Raw genomic sequence first — 19,151 nt, 5'->3', positions numbered from 1 at the left:
GATTTTAGCAAACTCCTTGTCGAATTCAATCTTGAAAACAAACCTTTTGAATGGTGTCCTTTGCCTAAGCAAGACATTCCCAGCCTGCAATACAATTGTTAAAGACGATGCAACCTTTAATAAACTGTTTCCTCAGACTGAATGATTTAGGCAGCCGCATTTTTTATGCAGGTGACATAACTTATCTATTACCTTACAAGGAAAATGAAAAAGAGCGATAGGCTGCCTTATAAGGAAAATTAATATGAGTGATAGGCTGCGAACCAATTAATGTGTCCTGTGTCACTTTAGAAATTAAATTAATGAGCCCTGCATTGACTGGATACCCCATAGCACCTATAGCCAAAGCCTCTTGACACATTCAAAAATATCATTTTCCAATCATGGACAAAAGAGCTAGATAAAGCTCACGAGACAATCCATTCAAGTCCGGCGGTTTCCCCTTACCCTAGAATGACTGATTTTTGTTCTAGGGGCGAGTCAAAAGGACCGCTCATACTTAGGAATTTACTAGGGATAACATGACTATTGAACTACTTAGCACTGAGCAGGAAGGAAATTGGCATCAAAATCATCAAAAAAGAAAACCATGAAAGTGCAAACACTATTTTTTTACTCTGCCTTGATCATCAGTCAGACCCCAATCAACATGATAAATTTTTCAGAAGCATGCTTCCACTTCAAGTAGTGAAATTACATCTTTGTAGCACTGTATCCGTAGTTATCCCCCTTGGCTCTGTATTTCTCAAAACAATTTTATCTATGATATATCATATAATATTTATGATCATAATTTATAGTATATGTTGACACCTAATCATAGGAATTGGATGAACAACTGTAATTAGTGTAAATAAATAATAGAGGAAATGGAGAGTCATCGGGAGATGAAACTGAACAGTCACTCCCTCTTGTATATAATAATGAACAACCTAAATGAATAATACAATTTCATTTGAGGAGTTACCTCCTGGCCTGACATGGTATCAGAGCCAACCTCTATTTTTATTTTTCCGCATTGTAACTCCTGTCAGTTTCCTGCCCTCTGCCTCTTTTCTCTGCCGAATCTCTGCATTTGGACAGACCATCTGCATTCAATGCGTTTTTTAATTATCTTTGCGATGACTGCAAGGATTGCTGAGTTAACCTCTAGCTGAATAACTCTCATAGAAGTTGTTTGGAGCGGACCTGCAAACAGTAGTTGAAGTCGTTGAAGCCTTGGTGCTGAGAGATGGAACATGTGTGTTAAAAGACTGTGAGCTGGGTCGAAACCTGGACGTGTTGTGTTGAATAGTGAGACTACAATGTGCATTTTGCGTCGACTATGTTCGAATATTGATGGCATTTGGTAAGTGATTTCAATGATCAGAATCCATTAACAAGCTCATACATTGAAGAAGATTGATGGTCGATGGCATATATGGTGAATGCATAAAGTTTTTTTGATAGTCGATTGAATGGCGTAGTGACTGTGTTTGTGTTGGTAAATTGACTGTTCATTAGCCATTATTGTGAAATCCGAGTTCGAATTGTCGACTTTTGGAATGTTGGCTTTGCACCGCCCTCATGTATTGCATTCCCATACTTCCTCACCAGTTTTAAACTCCTCTCCACTTCGCAACAGAACCATATGGTATCACTTGCCATACCACACTCTGCAAACAACGAGACTTGGTTGCCAACCCATTCGCTATACCACATGCCACTGCAATACCACGTGACTGTGTATTCACCTCCTGTGTTGTGATATTATGGTGTGGCATCACACCGCTCCACCAGACTCTAATGTCGCTCAACTAATACGCTCCATACTCCCGCACAGCTAATACCACCTCCATACTCTCGCACAGCTAATACGCTCCATACTCTCGCATAGCTAATACCACCTCCATACTCCCGCACAGCTAATACGCTCCATACTCTCGCACAGCTAATACCACTTGTTGTCTTAAACAATGCACCGGTCATACGTTGACTCCTTGGTATCATATATGTCCTCCACCATATAAGTCTTCCCCCAAATAACACCTCCCACATATAATAACCCCTCCCCTAGATAATACCCACCCCATATAATACCTCTGCTCTATACATCAGATTGTAATTTTTTACACTAGAACTGCATTTTATACCACCAGAAATGCAAATTTTATACATTGGTAGCAGAAGTAAATTTTTACAGTACACATATTTTTAAAATGCATTCATTGATATCTATTGTGAGAGTGGTTCTCACCGGCAAGGAAAATTATCCTTAGTGGTCTCGAAAAATCAAACACACTCTCATTTTTAATGAGCTGTGTAAAGGAGTGTGTGTTGGAGACGGAGCCAAAGAGCCAGAACAACCTACCTCAGACAAGGAATTCGCCATTTGGGAAAATAAGAATAGCAAGGCTTATGAATTGATTGCAGCATCAGTAAATGAAGAGGTGAGTCGCCATATTTCACCATTTTCAAATGCTCTTGAAACCTTACAAAAACTGAAGGAACTCTATGACTCACACTCTGCACTTGAAGTTGTTCAACTCATGATTAAATTGTTCACCCTTGAATTACAAAATGATAATCCTCTTGCATTTGCATCATAAGTAAAATCTATTATGCATGATATCAAAGTCACTAATGTTGAAATGGACATTCCTCTGATAGCTTTTCTCAAGGCACTTTATCCCACTTAATCAAATTATCTTGAATCATTGCAAGCAAATGGAAACCTCAAAGATATTACACTTTTGACTCCCTTGAGAAAAAATTTGTTGAAAGAGAGAAAGCTTTTGGGAAGAAGACAGCTCCTCAGTCTTCTGAAGAGGCAGTGTGTCTTGCACATAGAGAGAAGAATCTTGCTCCAGATTCTTCCAAAGGAAGAGGTGGTCGAAGAGAAAGAGGAAGAAATTTCAGAGGCAGGGGGGCAGACACTCTCAAGGAGAAAAGTCAGATTTGCACTGCATACGCTGCAAAAGAGATGGATCACATGATGCATCCACATGCAAGTTGCCTTGGGACAGAATTGAGTAGGAAAGAAACCAACCCAAAGGTAAAACTAATGACAAAGAGAAAGGTAAAGCACTTGAATCCGCTCACTATGTTGTGGCACACTATAATATTGGAGTAAATGAAGACTTATTTAATACTTCACTTGCTCGTTGGAAAAATGATTGGTTGCTTGATTCAGGAGCAACTTGCCACATGACTTTTAGAAGAGATTGTTTTTGAAGAATTTACTGACAATGTTGATGGAGCAGTATACTTTGCAGATAAATCAAAACTCAAGCCATCAGGGCTTGGCACAATCAGGGTTAAATTGCCTAGTCTTCCAGACTTTCTTCTGCATCATGTTCTATATCTCCCACAGCTGAGGAGAAACTTGTTGTCCTTGGTCCACATCCGCCAACAAGGACACTACATGTATATGTTTGATGGCAAGCTTGAGGTGAGAAAAGCATTAGACCACTGACTTGTCATGACAGGGATAGAAGAAGAAAGGCTTCTCAAGCTGCAGGGTACCTCTGCTCGTGCACAAAATTTCTCATACAATTCTCATTATGAAGAAGGTACATTTCCATCAAGTTTATTATGGCATGCTAGATTTGGACGCTTAAACTATGACAGCCTCCACTTGTTGAAGAAAAATGGTGTTATTGGTTTGCCTACAATTCCTAGGAAACTTAAGCAATGTGATGCTTGCATTCTAGGAAAGCATAGCAAATAGTCTTTTCATGATTCACATTCCAGAGCACATAGAAAACTTCAACTCATTCATTCAGATTTATGTGGTCCAATCATTGTTCCTTCTGCAAATGGAAATAAATATATGATGACATTTATTGATGACTACACCAGAATGTGTTGGGTTTATTTATTGAAGAACAAATCTGATGCTTTTCAAACATTCAAGAACTTTCATACATGGATTGAAAATGATGCACAATCTCATATTGGCTCTATTCGCACTGATAATGGAAAAGAATACACTTCAAATGAATTTGAAAACTATCTTCGCCAACATGGGATCAAACATCAAACAACTGTGCCTTATAATCCCCAACAGAATGGAGTAGCTGAAAGAATGAATAGGACAATCTTAAATATGGTGCACTCCATGATGTTTTTCAAAAATGTAAAATTGATGTTTTGGGTTGATGCAGTTCTATGTGTTGTATATGTAAAGAATAGATGTCCATCTAATGCTATTAGAAACAAGACTCCTTATGAAATGTGGTATGGGCACATTCCTTCGATAAAGCATCTCAGGGTCTTTGGTTCCACCTATTATGCCTTGATACCAAAGGTACATAGAAACAAACTTGGTGCAAGAAGTCGTAAGTGTATCTTCCTAGGTATTCAAACACCTCCAAAGCATACCATCTCTATGATGAAGTCAATGAAAAGTTTGTTGTATCTAGAGATGTAATCTTTCTTAAATCATCCAAAAATGACAATGTCGCTGAGCGGCAACTTGATCGCTTGGATAGATTTGCAAATGCAAAATCATTTCAAGAATTTGATAATCAAATTCCACATCTTGAAGGGGGGATTCATATACTAGATCAACCGTGGAATCTTCTTCTGAAGCACTCTCTCCCCCGCATGAAACTCCAACAATGGATGATACTTTGAGTGACGTGATTGACAAAATTGGGAGACTCAATCTTGATTCAGACCCAACAGTGTTGAAAATATCGGTATCGGCAAAACATCGGCAAGGGTCCAGAAAATATCTTATCGGCAATATCGGCGAAAATATCGGTAAATATCAGCAAGCATAAAAAATGCATAATATATTAATATATTCATTTTTTTCCAGATTTCTAAACATATAAAGCAATAACAACATGAACTAAACACATTGGCACATAAATATCAAGAAGGCACTAATATATATGATGTCAAATAGAAATGATACATCAAACTTCAAAGGCAATACCAAATCCTGCTGATCCCTGATAATTGTCCAATCAAAGACTCAAACAAAATAACATCACATATCCTGCTGATCCCTGGTAGTGATAATTGTCCAATCAAGGACTCAAACAAAATAAAATCACATATATAAAACTTTAAAAGTATTTCATCATCACGAGATATAAACTTATATGTAGCAAAAGTTGCAAAACAAGTAAAACTAGCAGCTATCTATCTGAGACCATTGGCCTCTCCCTAGCAGCTTTCTTTCTGTCTTGTTTAGCAATTGCTTCACGAGCTTTTTGTGTAACCTCTGCACTAGAAACCATACAAGGCATTACATCTGCATCATATGCAGAGAGTCTAGCCAAATGGTATTTCAATCGTGTAACCCCCCCTGACATCTTGGTCCCACACAAGTTGCATGATATATATGCCTGATTTGCCCCACCAACAACCTCCCCATACTCCCAAAATGGGTCCAAGGCTTTTGGCATATTTGACTTATATGTAGCAAAAGTTGCAAAACAAGTAAAACTAGCAGCTATCTATCTGAGACCATTGGCCTCTCCCTAGCAGCTTTCTTTCTGTCTTGTTTAGCAATTGCTTCACGAGCTTTTTGTGTAACCTTTGCACTAGAAACCATACAAGGCATTACATCTGCATCATATGCAGAGAGTCTAGCCAAATGGTATTTCAATCGTGTAACCCCCCCTGACATCTTGGTCCCACACAAGTTGCATGATATATATGCCTGATTTGCCCCACCAACAACCTCCCCATACTCCCAAAATGGGTCCAAGGCTTTTGGCATATTTGACATTTGTAGTGAGCTAATTCAAACCTAGGGCACAAAAAAAACAAAAAATTGGCATTAAACCCCCCAACACAAAATGAAAAAATAATAAGTAATAACCACCTCATTCAAAAAAAATTACTACATTATTTGCATTTTGCAATGTGAATGAAAAATGGCAATAAGAGGGTGCATAAGAAAGTTGAAAAAAAAATGAAGCTTGCTGTCCAAATATGGAGAAAACCCTTGCATTGGTTCATGGGCATGAAAATCATAGCAAATGGAAAAAAACAAAGAAACAAAATGTTGGTAGGCAAAGAGGTAAGCAAGCATAACCCTAAATCTATGAAAAAATCATTAACATAGGGGTTTTTAAGAACATACTTGTTAATGGAAGAAATGAAGTTTGTCTCACTATTCTTCAATCTTTGATCCACAAAAAAACCTTAGTTGGTGGTGATAATCGTTGTTTGATCCTCAAAACCTCCTTGACAACCACCACAAAACTCTTCGCCTTCCTTCTCCAACACTTAGAAACAAAAATGAAGAAAAAAAACCAAGTTTTCCTTTTTCTAGCCGCGGCAAAACACGCCCGGCGATATTTTCTATCGTTGCGCGATATTTTGCCGATATATCGCCGAATAGCGAAAATATTGCGATATTTTTGGGAGCCGAAAATATAGCGATATTTTCTCGGCGATATTTCGGCTCGCCGAAAATATCGCGATATTTTACACTATTCGGCGATATTTCGCCGATATTATCTACACTGGTCCCAACTCAATCAACGGAGCAGCCTGGACCATCTCAGAAAGGTCCCCCAAAGTGGCTGACAAAAACACTTGAAAGTGTTCATCCTAAATGAGGTTGGAAAGACAGGAACTAGAAATTCAACGCGACAAAATGGAGGTGATGTAGATGAGATTCACCTGTTGATATGGATGTTTCTTATGATTGTGAATTGATTTTGTCTACAGATTTTGAACCAACTTCCTTCAAAGAAGCTGCTTCCCATGATGAATGGAAAGAAGCAATGCAAAAGGAGTATGATGCCTTGATAAAGAATGGCACTTGGAAGTTGGTTGATCCTCCACTGGGAACCAAACCAATTGGCTGCAAGTGGGTCTACAAGAACAAGTATAAAGCTGATGGCTCACTTGACAAGCACAAAGCCAGGCTTGTGGAAAAAGGTTTTGCACAAAAGAAAGAGGTCGATTATGAGGAGACTTTTGCCCCCACAACAAAATGGGCTACCATCTCGACACTCTTTGCCCTAGCAGCTCAGAATGGTTGGAAAGTCCATCAAATGGATGTAAAAACTGCTTTCTTGAATGGAGATCTAAAAGAGAATGTTTTTATGTTCCAACCTGAAGGATTTGTTGTGAAAGGACATGAGCATAAAGTATGCAAACTTGTGAAATCCTTGTATGGCCTCAAACAAGCACCGCGAGCCTGGTATGAAAAACTAACTGAGCATGTTCTGAAACTCAATTTCAAACATTATGATCTTGATGATGCAACTTTCTTTGTCAGGAAGGTTGGCAAAATAGTTGTATAATTTGTGGTATATGTAAATGATATTTTGATGACAGGGAACAATGAGAGCTACATTGCATCCATAAAGAAGTAATTGAGGAAAGGTTTTGAAATGACTGATTTGGGCTATGTTCATTACTATCTTGGTATTGAAGTAACTCAACATCTGAAGTCCATATTCCTTTCTCAAAAGAAGTACATTGGAGATCTGTTGAACAGGTTTGGCATGACTGAATGCAATCCTCTGACTACTCCAATGGAACAAAACTTAAAGCTCACACCCATTGAAGGAAAAGAATTTGAGGATGCAACAAAGTATAGACAGCTTGTAGGAAGTCTCAACTCCCTGACTACTACCAGACCAGACATTTCGTTTGTTGTTGGAATCCTCTCCAGGTTTATACAAAAGCCTTGTGAGGGACATTGGTCTACTGCAAAAAGAGTTCTAAAGTACATGAACGGAACTCCAGACTTTGGACTCAAATATACACATGTGGGCAATTTCAGCTTGATTGGATACTCTGATTCAAACTTCGATGGAGACAAAGAAACTAGGGTATCTACTTCAGGTTATGCTATGAGTCTTGGATCAGGAGCTGTCTCCTGGAAATCACGCAAACAATCAATTCCAGCAGATTCCACAACAGAGGCAGAATATGTGGCAGCGGCTGAGGCAACAAAAGAAATTGTGTGGCTCAAGAAAATTCTGGAAGATTTGCAAGTAAAACAAGTACAATCGACTCCACTCATGATTGACAATACCTCGGCAATAAAGTTGGCCAAGAACCCAAAGTTCCATGATCAAACAAAGCACATCAATGCAAAATATCATCTGATTCGATGTCATGTTGAGGCCAAAACAATCCATCTTTGCCATTGTTCCACTAATGAGCAGATTGCAGACATCTTCACCAAAGTGCTTGGAAGAGAAAAGCTTGAAAGATTCAAAATGATGCTTGGACTCACCAACATCCTTTCAGATTAAGGGGGGGAATGTTGACACCTAATCATAGGGATTGGGTGAACAATTGTAATTAGTGTAAATAAATAATAGAAGAAATGGAGAGTCATCGGGAGATGAAACTGTACAGTCACTCCCTCTTGTATATAATAATGAACAACCTAAATGAATAATACAATTTCATTTGAGGAGTTACCTCCTGGCCTAACAGTATACCATATATAATATAGTAAAATATACATTATATAATGTGTGTATATAATAATAGTATACAATATATGTATATTAATGATTGTATAAACAATGTAGATCTTTATTAACCCCAGATCTATCAAACACAGAGAAGGATCAAATCCCTGGGAGTGTAATTTTTTTTGTCATTTAAAATCAATCTAAAATAGGTTATAATCACACTCAACTTCATATAACTCAGGACTCAACTTGTACAGAAAATACAATTTTGATTATTGTTTATAGTATTTCTATTTATGCATAAATCTAGTATCTCTCTTTTTATCTCTATATTAGTATATAGCAGTTTTTATGTTTTGTATATATCGAATCTTTTTCTTTCGTATATGAATTTAAAGGAAAAGCTTTTAGCAATGTTATGAGTATACAGGTCACACGGCTTTTATAATTCAGATGATGCCTCTATGCATATCTCCAAGACATTGACACAAGTCAGTAAGGACATGTACACCAATCATGAAACATGACTCTGGGATATGGGCATGGTAAAAACCTATCTACATAAAAAAAATGGACACATCCTAACAATTTGTCTGAAACATTAGTCAATATCAATGTCAAAGATTTCCACAAATACTTTGGTGTAGTTCTTCATTGCGTTCAAATATTGATCATCTCATTCCGAAATTAAATTTCACTTTCAAGCTTCAGATATTTCAGAACATATTCGTTATCTGTTTTTCAAACTGAAAATATCTCTTGCTCATTAGGAAGGTCAGTAATCAAATAATATTAATGTGATTTGACTGAAAACTTTGTTTTCCAGCTGTTTCAGAAAGTATGTTTTCAATATATTAGCAAATTCCTACTATGTTTATCCATTGTCACCTTCTCAGGTATATAACAAACATGCAATACCTTTAAAATAATGACAAGCTGCCATTGATGTTCCACAGTGCAACTTGGGCAGTGTGCCTATTTTCTAGGATGCGATCTTCCACCTATGACAAATTTTTACAGGTACTACAAGCTTATACGAATACATGAATTGTTTTCTCAAGACCTATAAGTTATAAAGATAGAAAAAAAAAGTTACTAGGATATTCAGGAAATAGGATGTTTACATGCAGTTCCTCTCAGCATTGCATTTTCACTGGTTCTCGAATCTTGATTTAAAAAGGTACCGATTAAAATAGCATTGATGTACAGAGATACTATATATAACAGATGAAGCAAATAGCAATCATGAAAGCAAAAAAATTGAAAATCTCACCTGTATTTTGCTGTTGATGTGCTGAGGCGTCTTCTCTATCTCCTGTCTCTCCCAAATGTTCACGAGCTCTACTAATGCATGCCTTCATGTGATTTTTTTCAGAAAGTTTAGTAACCGATTTCTCAGCTTCTTCAAAGACCTTCAATCCAATTATCCAGAAACCAGGGGCGACATATCTAGTTTGCAGAAGTGTTGCCATCCTGCAAACTGCAGCATACATCTGCAATAGAAACCAAATTTCAATCAAATTTACCCACAATTTCAATCAAACTTCTCTCAACAGATGATGGGTATTATTATAAAGGAGTCATCACAAATTGGAGGCAAATACACAAAACCAACATAAAGAGAAAACAAGGATTACCTCCCTTTCTCTGATTTAGAGGAGCTCTTGAATAGGTATGCAAACAATAGGGCAAGCTTGTGTCAATAGTATATTCTAGTGCTCTAAGGAACGTATTTACTCTGGATGAAAAGGACTTGTGGAGGACATTGAGTCTGCTTTTAATGGGTTGTCATGGAAATAGAGACTGGACAATGAGAATGATGCAATCAGATGCAAAATTTGTCGCCACTACAGTCATCTAACAGCAACTTGTAACAGGAAAACTAAAGAAAATTCTGTTAAAGTATGAAAATGTAATATCCCTTGGGGAAAATTTACCCTTGGGTTTTGATATGACAAGATTCGTATTCTCGCTAGTATCATAATGTTCTTTCAATTTTGCAACCACAGACAATATTGCAATAATAGTGTAACCATTATTCAACAGCTCATTCACGAAAAACTAATCCAACAATACATAAAGAGCTCAAGTTCACAGTCTTCCCAATTTCACACTAGTGTAAATTCACAACATTTGCTATTACATTAGCTAACCCTACTGTCCAAATATTTCTGGGTCTGACATTCAACCAGCCTTTTGATACCTCTTTGTGGCCAACCAGCCAGATTTCATTGGCCACAATTCGCTGCCACAGGACTCCTTGGAGATGGTTACAGAGATGATGCTGCTGTTCTTGAATCAGCCTGAATTTGTCCCAGCAAATCCTCACTGCACAGACCGGGCCTCAGGAGACTACACAGCTGCCCTTGCCACGAGGAGATACCCTTCAGGAACCCTATGCTGCCTCAGGAATTGCCATTAAGATGGGCTGCAGCCTCAGGGAGAAGGAATCAGGAGTATTTTATTGCCAGTTAGTGCCTTAGTCCCACAGGAAACACCTCCACTGCCTTGTTGGTGCTCCACTATAACAATAAACACTCCTTCAAGTTAGCCGCAGCCTCAGATAGGGCCTCAGCAGCCCTGCTGCTAAGATTTATTCCCCTTAAACAACTTCGCTACCACAGAAATCTCCTCCGAGCTGAGCGCATGCCTCAGATAAGGCTGTATGCTTCCTCACTGCCCTAGAACAGGCCCACGCAGTTACAGAATTAGTCCTATTTGCTGCCCAGAATCCTTCCACTGCCACAGGTAAGTACTTGAGGGTTGGGCCACTGGCTCAGAGAATAACTTCACTAACCATACAGTGACAGATACCCTTGCTGTCATAGAGTCATTCCTCAAGAAACCCTACCAGCCTCAGGAAATGCCATCTGTAGTCTCAGGTGAAGACGCTGCCACAGAATATAACATCCAAATGGACCGCAGCCTCAGGGAGAGGGAACAAGGGGTATTTTGCTGCCAATGATTACCCTAGAATCACAGAAAATGCCTTCACTGACTCAGATACTTTCCTGTTCAAACAATACCTCACAACCCTTGCTGCTCCACACTTGCTGCCTCAGAAGTGACACAAGACAGATGAGTGTTGCCTCAGAAATTTTGCTAAACAGAGAAGGTGGAATCTTTCACCACCAAAACCAATCGGAAAGAAAGGGGTCTTAAAACCCTCCAAGGGCCTCAGCTCAAAAATCAAAAAGATCCACAATCCATGATGAGAAAAATGATTCTCCTCTCCTTTTAATAGAATCCCTTTGGGGCCTGTCCTAATTTTAAATTTGAGGGGCTAACAAGTTTCCTCCATTTTGCCCCAAATTGGCTTTTACCACAAGTTTTCCTCCAATTACCCCAAATTCTCCAATGTTACCCCAATAACATCAAATAATGGGTTTCCCTTTTTACAAATGACTATATCCTACGAGGTTGGATACGCTACTTCATCCTCCCGTGGGTAAATTAATTAGAAGAGGACATTACTGTTAAAATATCCTAAGACCAGCTATCTAAGCAAACAGATTAAATCTAGTTACTTGCTGGTAATTTTGGTAGTTTTTTGCATGCAGCAGAAAATGAGAAAAGCAATCTCACACAGTGCACAAATATTTATGCCCTTCTAGATCAGTTCATCATTCAAAATTATCTTCAGAACTTACAAGAGCTCCCTTACAGGGAAAAATGGCTCTGAGAATTAATCAAACGAACAGAAAACCTGAAAATTACAGTTTGCATGGAAATCGAGACAACCTGCCCTCACATTCGTATGGTTGTACAGAATCCGTACAAACAATGATACAGCCTGCTCTTCTGGGCTGTATTGGTTTTTTTTCCTTGCTGCTAACTGGCTGTCTGTCCTTGCTGAAGACTGACTGCCTTCTCCTTGCTGAAATACTGCTGAAATCCTCACCAATGGCTGAAAATCAGATCTCTGATTTTCTCCTTCACTCACATGACTTGTGAAATGAATGTTTTATGTCTTTGTCATTTTTCCTATCTTTCTTTTACAACTTTGACATGAGCCAAAAACCTAATCTTCAACAATTGAAATCTAACTGAGATTAATGGCTCTCTTTTAATTAAATTGTTGAGTGACCCACTTTAGTCATTTTATTAATTAAAAACCACTTTAATAAAATAATATTCACTTTCTTAATTGATTAATAAAGTGACTTCTGAAAAAGCAATGGATACTTATAATCACGATTTCCATAAGTAGACACCCTCATGGAGATACTTGTCTAAGCTACAAACACTAACACTCCCTCTTAGCGAGGAAGTTATTCTTGACCACTCCAAACTTGTCTCGAAATCAGACGAACTTGCCCTTCACCAAGGGCTTGGTGAAAATGTCTGCCAACTGCTACTCTATAGAAATAGATTGGAGCTTGATTGTTCCACTCAACACCATCTCTTTGATGAAGTGGTATTTGATCTCAATGTACCTTGGCCTGTCTTGAAACACTAGATTCTCCGAGACTTTGATTTAACTCTGGTTATCGCAGTGGAACACTGTCGGCTCAAGGTTTTGACCAAACAATTTTGTGAGTAGCTTGCAAAGCCAAATGGCTTCACAACTACCTAAGGTGGCCACCATGTACTCTGCCTCAACTGAACTTAGTGCTACTAAGGTCTACTTCCTGCTGAACCAAGAAATAACTGCTGACCCCAAACTGAAGTAGCACCCAGAGGTGCTCTTTCGATCTGTATCACAACCTGCCTAATATGAATTAGAGTACCCTTGCAACCTCACACCATCTCCATCAAGGTACTACAATCCATATCCTATTGTTCCCTACAAATATTTGAGCACATGCTTTGTTACAACCTAGTGAACCTCGCTTGGTTCCACCATGAACTAGCTTATGGTGTTAATAGCAAAGTTGATGTCTGGCTGAGTGTTGGCCAGATACATCAATGAGCCAATCAATTGCATGTATTGTTTGGAGTTTGCCAACTCTGAAACTAAAGAATCAATCTTCTTCAGGTTGGTCATCATCAGAGTAGCCATTCGTCTACTATCCTCCATCCTGAATCTCTTCAAGATCCCTACAGTGTACTTCCCTTGTCTGAGGAAGATCTCGCCCAGTTGCTGCCAAAACTCAAGTCCCAAAAAGTAATGCATCAGCCCGATATCCTTCATCTCAAATTCTGACGCTAGATCTGACTTGCAACCTGCAATCAATCTCTCTGCACCTATCAAAATGAGATCATCCACATACAACACCAAAATGAGGGGCTCAGATCCAACCAACAAGAAGTATAGGTTGGGATCTACCTCACTCTTGGTGAAGCCTATGCCCTGCAGATAGTTGTCAATCCTGGCATACTAGGCCCTGGGTGCCTATTTGAGTCCATACAAGGCTTTCTTAAGCCTGCATACATGTGTCTCTCTATCATGGACCTCAAACCCCTGTGGTTGCTCGATGTAGACTTCTTCCTCAATGATGTCGTTGAGGAAGGCGGTCTTCACATCCATTTGATGGATGCTCCATCCCATCTCAGAAGCTATCAAAAGAACTGCTCGAATAGAGGAGTATCTGGCTACAGGAGCAAAAGTCTCCTCGTAGTCTACTCCCTCTTTAAGAGAAAACCTACGAGCCACAAATTTGGCCTTGTATTTCTCCACATTGCCATCTGCTACATTCTTTACCCTGTAAAGCCACTTGAAATCACAACTGACTTCCCCTTTGGTCTCGGCACAAACTCTTAGACATCATTCTTCATGATGAAGTTGTGCTTCTCCACCATGGCATCTCTCCACACCTACTGGCTAGTTGCTTCCTCAAAGCTGGAAAGCTCTGACTCTATGATGTTGGTCATCAAAGCCATGTGAAAATTTCACTACTGAAATTCTATTGCAACAAATAGAATTAATTCTTCTAACTGTAAATTAATTATGCAGTTTATTGCTACGGCAAAAAACGAAATAATCACACTACAATCTTCACAAATAAAAATTTTACAGAAGATAAATAGGAAACTGAGAAAATACTAGCACACACACACAAAACTATAACACCATTATTTTTGGACAAACGTCTCCGGAAAAAACCAATGTGGGAAAACTAGTGCAACAACTGAGGGTTTCATTATTAAGCAGCAGTGAAAAAAAACTAGTGCAACAACTGAGGGTTTCATTATTAAGCAGCAGTGAAAAAAAATTATGTACAACTGGATGCCCAAACTGGCAATCCACTACAGGAAAGTTGGCCACAAAAATTAGTGAGACAAATTTTGTCTCACCCGACACTGGTCCAACTCCAAAATTGGCACCAAATGGACTCCACGAAACCCCTGCGTCGGCCTCTGTGCAAGAACTGATACGCTCTACCAGGAAACTACAACTGACCAAGTTGTCTGCCCAATCTAGCTTCTAAGAATGACTCTCTGGACCCTTCCGAAAATTCTCCCGGCCTCCAGCAACTATATCGATCCTCTGTCTGGCCAAATCAGACTCTGCCTCTAAAGCTTCTGTGCAGACCCACTTAGAAAATCCGGCCCTCCTGTAGCTGACTCTCTGAAACTAGAAGACTTCCTTTGGACTCACAATCTCTACCCCTCTCTGTCTTTGCATCCTCTCTCTAGCTCAAACTCTTCTGACAAACTGCTACTGTTGTCTAGAAAGTCGAACTGCCCAAGGAATTCGATCTCAAGTGTATTCCTCCATCTACCCATTGACTTCTTATAATCTCACTATGGGACTCCAACGGCCAAGATTAAAACTTAATCAATGGCTGAGATTATTTCCTAGCCGGTCTGTGTGAGTTTCTAGAGAAATTTCACCTTCCTCAATTAATTACTGTTAATTAATCATTTTCCCTAAGTTAGACTTAGGAAAAATTTAATAAATGATTAATTAACTTAATAAGGCATCTCTAGGTGGATTTTCCTTAAAACTTTTCTAGGTTACGGAGTCCTAGTGTTTCTTAACCTCTCTGACAAATGTCGAGACTAGAACACCATCCGACGCTACCAAAACTAACAAGCCATGTACGTCGAAAATTCTCGTGGAGGTCTAGTCTGGTCCTAGGAGGCTCAACATGTACTGAGCATCTCGCAAGGTCTGCTCTGCCCACCTAAGACCTCTTGATTGATGTCGAAGGAGTTGACTTCTCCTCTTGCACTAAAGGTTGGCTATCTCTACTAAGAAGTCTCTTCTCTTGGCTCCTCCTTTGGTTCCTCCTCCCAAGGCCCCTCTGCAGGTGTTGGTAGGTCCTAAGATTTCCTAGATGCCAAGTTCTCCTCGAACTTGACATCTCGGCTCAACACTATCTTCCATTGTTCTGCCAAGAAGACTCTATAAGCCTTTGAATCCTCGTTGTATCCCACCAAGATGCCCCTCTCACCTGGGATCTAAAACTTTGTCCTCTTTTCCAAAGGTATGTGGATGTAGACTAGACAACCAAATATCCTGAGATGTCCTATCTCAGGCTTCTTGCCCATGAATGCTTCCTTCAGTGTCTTATCCTCCAGAATCTGGTGTGGGCTCTTGTTCTGCAAATACACAGTTGTGTTGCATGCCTCGGCCCATAGAAACATTGGCAAACTCTGATCATGGATCATGGACTTCATCACATTGATGACAGACCGGTTCTACCTCTATGCAACCCCATTCTACTATGGGTTTTAGGCCAGTGTCTTCTCCCTCTTGATCCCTGCCTCGCAGAAATATGTGAACTCATTAGAGGTGTACTCACCCTTGTTGTAGGTCCTCAACACCTTGATCTTCCTTCCTATCATGTTCTCCATCTGAGCTTTGACTGTGAAAATTCCTAGACCTAACAATCTCGAGAATCCTATTGCAACCAACTGAATCTACTTTACCTAGATCGTAAATTACATTACAAACTTATTTCAGATTTCTTCTTGAAACATTGAAGTAAATTACTAAAGCAGCCTACACCAAATTAAATATGATTCTGAAACATAGAAACTGAGCAAGGAAATACAAACACATAGGACACCATTATTTTTGGACAAATGTCCCCGAAAAAACCCAACTTGGGAAAACCAGTGCAACAGTGAGGGTTTTATTTTATTATGCAGCAATGAAATCTGAGAACATCTATGGATGCCCAACTGGCAATCCAAACAGCAAGAAAATCTGGCAGAGATATTTCCTAAGCAACCCCGGCACTCGTGTTGTCTGCACTCGCGTTCCTGCACTGGGAATAACTCAGCCTCTTGCTACTGCCTCTCCGGATCTAGAAATCTTCCTCCAGATCACTATCCCCACCCCTCTACTGCAAAAGATCTCTTCGATCAAAATTTCCTCCTGAGAACTTCTCACTTCAGAAATTCGATCTCTTGATCTCTCGGTGTGTTTTCCAAATGACCCTCAAGCCCCTTCTTATATCTTCCTGTTGGACAACCAACGGCCTAGATTAACTCCTAATCAAAGGCTCAAATCGTTTTGACTTGATCTCTGTCTTTTTCTAGAAGTTTCACCCACAATTAGATTAATACCCATTAATATTTTAATTTTCCTAAGTTTAAACTTAGGAACCTCATTCAAAATATTAATTATTTTAATAAGATCGTCTCTGGGTGGAATTTCCCAAAACGGTTTCTAGGTTCTTTGGAATGCATGTGCCCAAGCCTCCCTACAAAATTTGAGGCTTAGAGCACATCCGATGCTACCAAAAATCAACATTGAAAACCCTGAAATGACTGAAAATCTCACCCTTGGTCTTCATGAAGTAGATCCAGGTCTTCCTAGAGAAGTCATCAATGAAGGTCACATAGAAAGATGCACCCCTTACTAAAGATACTGACATAGGCCCTACTAAATTAGGATGGATTAGATCCAAAATGATTTTGGATTGAATCTCACTACTAAGGAAAGATGCCTTGACATTCTTGCCAAGTGCACACACTTTGCACACCCCCTACTAGTCCAAACTGAAGTCTAGAAGTCGAGTGACCATTCGTCTCAGTAATGGTAGAGCTTTGTGATGGAGATGTCCCATCCTCTTGTGCCAAAGCTCACACATGCTCTTAGTGGTGTGCACTAGTGCTTGAGCAGGCTAACCTCTCCCAAATTCCAATCCTCACTGTAGTCTCTAGACTGGATCCCTCTAGGCAGATGAACACTTGCCTCCTTCGGAAGTTAACCTCATAAACTTTGTTCTCCATGACTAAGATGGACAAAAGGTTCTTCTTTAGGCCAGGTACAAAGAGTACCTCCTGCACATCAAAGGACCCTCCTCACTCAAGTTGGAAGCCTAAAACTAAACTGTCCCCTATCCCCTCACTGCATACTTTGCGTCATTACCAAGCTCAATATGGATCCCTGAGTCGTCCTCTACAAAACTACTGAATAGCTCTCTAGCCTATGTTATATGACGAGAGACGCCATTCTCCAAGTACTAGGCATTGCTAGCAATGGTGCTAGTACAAAGGCAACACATGAGTGGAAAGTCAATCTCAAAATTGGAAGCAAGCTCGCTCAATTGTGTGTTTGTTATCATTGCAACTGTATGCGACTTCCCCCTGCTCTTCTTCCTTTATGGACACTAAAAAGCAAAGTGGTCATTCTTATGGCAGATATAGCATTTGACCTTTACTCATATCTCTCTTATGTCCAAACTATGATACCTCTCCCTGACTATCACCCTTCTTGATGGAAACTTTCCCTTTGGTCTTCTTTGTCTTGTTCATTTGGAAACACACGGAGAGATTGAGGAAATCGATTTTCTGAGGTGAGAAGTTCTCAAGAGGAAAATCAATTGGGGAGATCTTGTAGCTGAGCGGCAGAGAGAATCCGGGAGAAGGACTTTTTGGAAAATACAGAACTGAAAGGTGGAGAGAACTTGCAGAGAGGCAGCGCAGTAGTTGAGAAAGTCGATGCAAAAAAGTTGTCTGTCACGCAGAATCCAAAACTGTCGAAACAGCCGAAACTGTCAAGAACTGCCAAAACAGCAGGGAGAGCTGACACAGAGGCAGCACAGTAGCCGAGAGAGCTGACGCAGAATCCAGAACTGTCGGAACAGCCGGAACTGTCGGGAACTGCCGGAACTACTGGGAACTACCGAAACAAAGGGGAGAGTTGACGCATAGGGCAGAGAAGTTAACACAGGGCTGACGCAGTGCCAGCGCATAAATAGTTGGGGTTAGCCAGTCTTGTGCCGGATCAGCCGGAATTCTGCTAGGTGAAGTGAGGTAAAACTCACTCAGATTTTCCGCCAATATTTTCTCTGTAAAGGATTGCTAGATGAGCATCCTAGATTGTATTCAGATATTTACTGCCAATAATAAGAATCCTCAGATCTGCTACACCGGTTTTCCCACATTGGGTTTTTCCGGGGACGATTGTCCAAAAACAAGTGTGTCAATGTGATTGTTCATATGTTGATGTTTCTCTTGCCATTTAATTTTCAGTTCTAGTTTGTGAAGTCTACAACTGAATTTATTTTGGTATTTACTGAAGTATTGGTAAATAACTTATCATAAATAAGTAGGAGAAATAAATCAATTATTGCAGCAAATTTTCACATGGTATCAGAGCAAGGTTCAGGCAAGATGGAAGCAAAGAAAAAGGGCATGGATAATAGTCAGGATTAGAATGTTTTCGAATTAGCTTCCAGGCTAGAAGAGGAGTTTGCTTGCCTATCAAGTTCTGCATCAATGAAGGACTGGTACATTGATAGCGGGGCTTCAGCTCATATGACTAGAGAACAAGAATATTTCTCGAGCTATCAGGAGGAACAGATGAACTTTCAAATCACAATGGGTAACAAGACAAAGTGCACCCCAGTAGGAAAAGGAACC

General features: G+C 39.7%; 1 protein-coding gene across 1 annotated transcript in view; it reads right to left on the bottom strand.

Moving 5' to 3' along the window:
- AIP2 (RING/U-box superfamily protein) overlaps positions 1-19,151 on the bottom strand; it is a 57,067-nt gene that overhangs the window by 19,468 nt on the left and 18,448 nt on the right. Inside the window, exon 2 of the mRNA XM_089419670.1 lies at positions 9,661-9,880. Within this exon, the coding sequence (XP_089275796.1) occupies positions 9,661-9,880 (220 nt within the window). The remainder of the gene's footprint in view (positions 1-9,660; positions 9,881-19,151) is intronic.

The sequence above is a fragment of the Pinus tabuliformis genome, chromosome 4_1, assembly GCF_031772625.1.
Source record: "Pinus tabuliformis cultivar Carrire ecotype Pingquan chromosome 4_1, CPIR1, whole genome shotgun sequence".
In the NCBI taxonomy this organism is placed as follows: Eukaryota; Viridiplantae; Streptophyta; class Pinopsida; order Pinales; family Pinaceae; genus Pinus; species Pinus tabuliformis.
The sequence above is the reverse complement of the archived record's forward strand: the minus strand, read 5'-3'. Positions and strand labels throughout refer to the sequence as shown.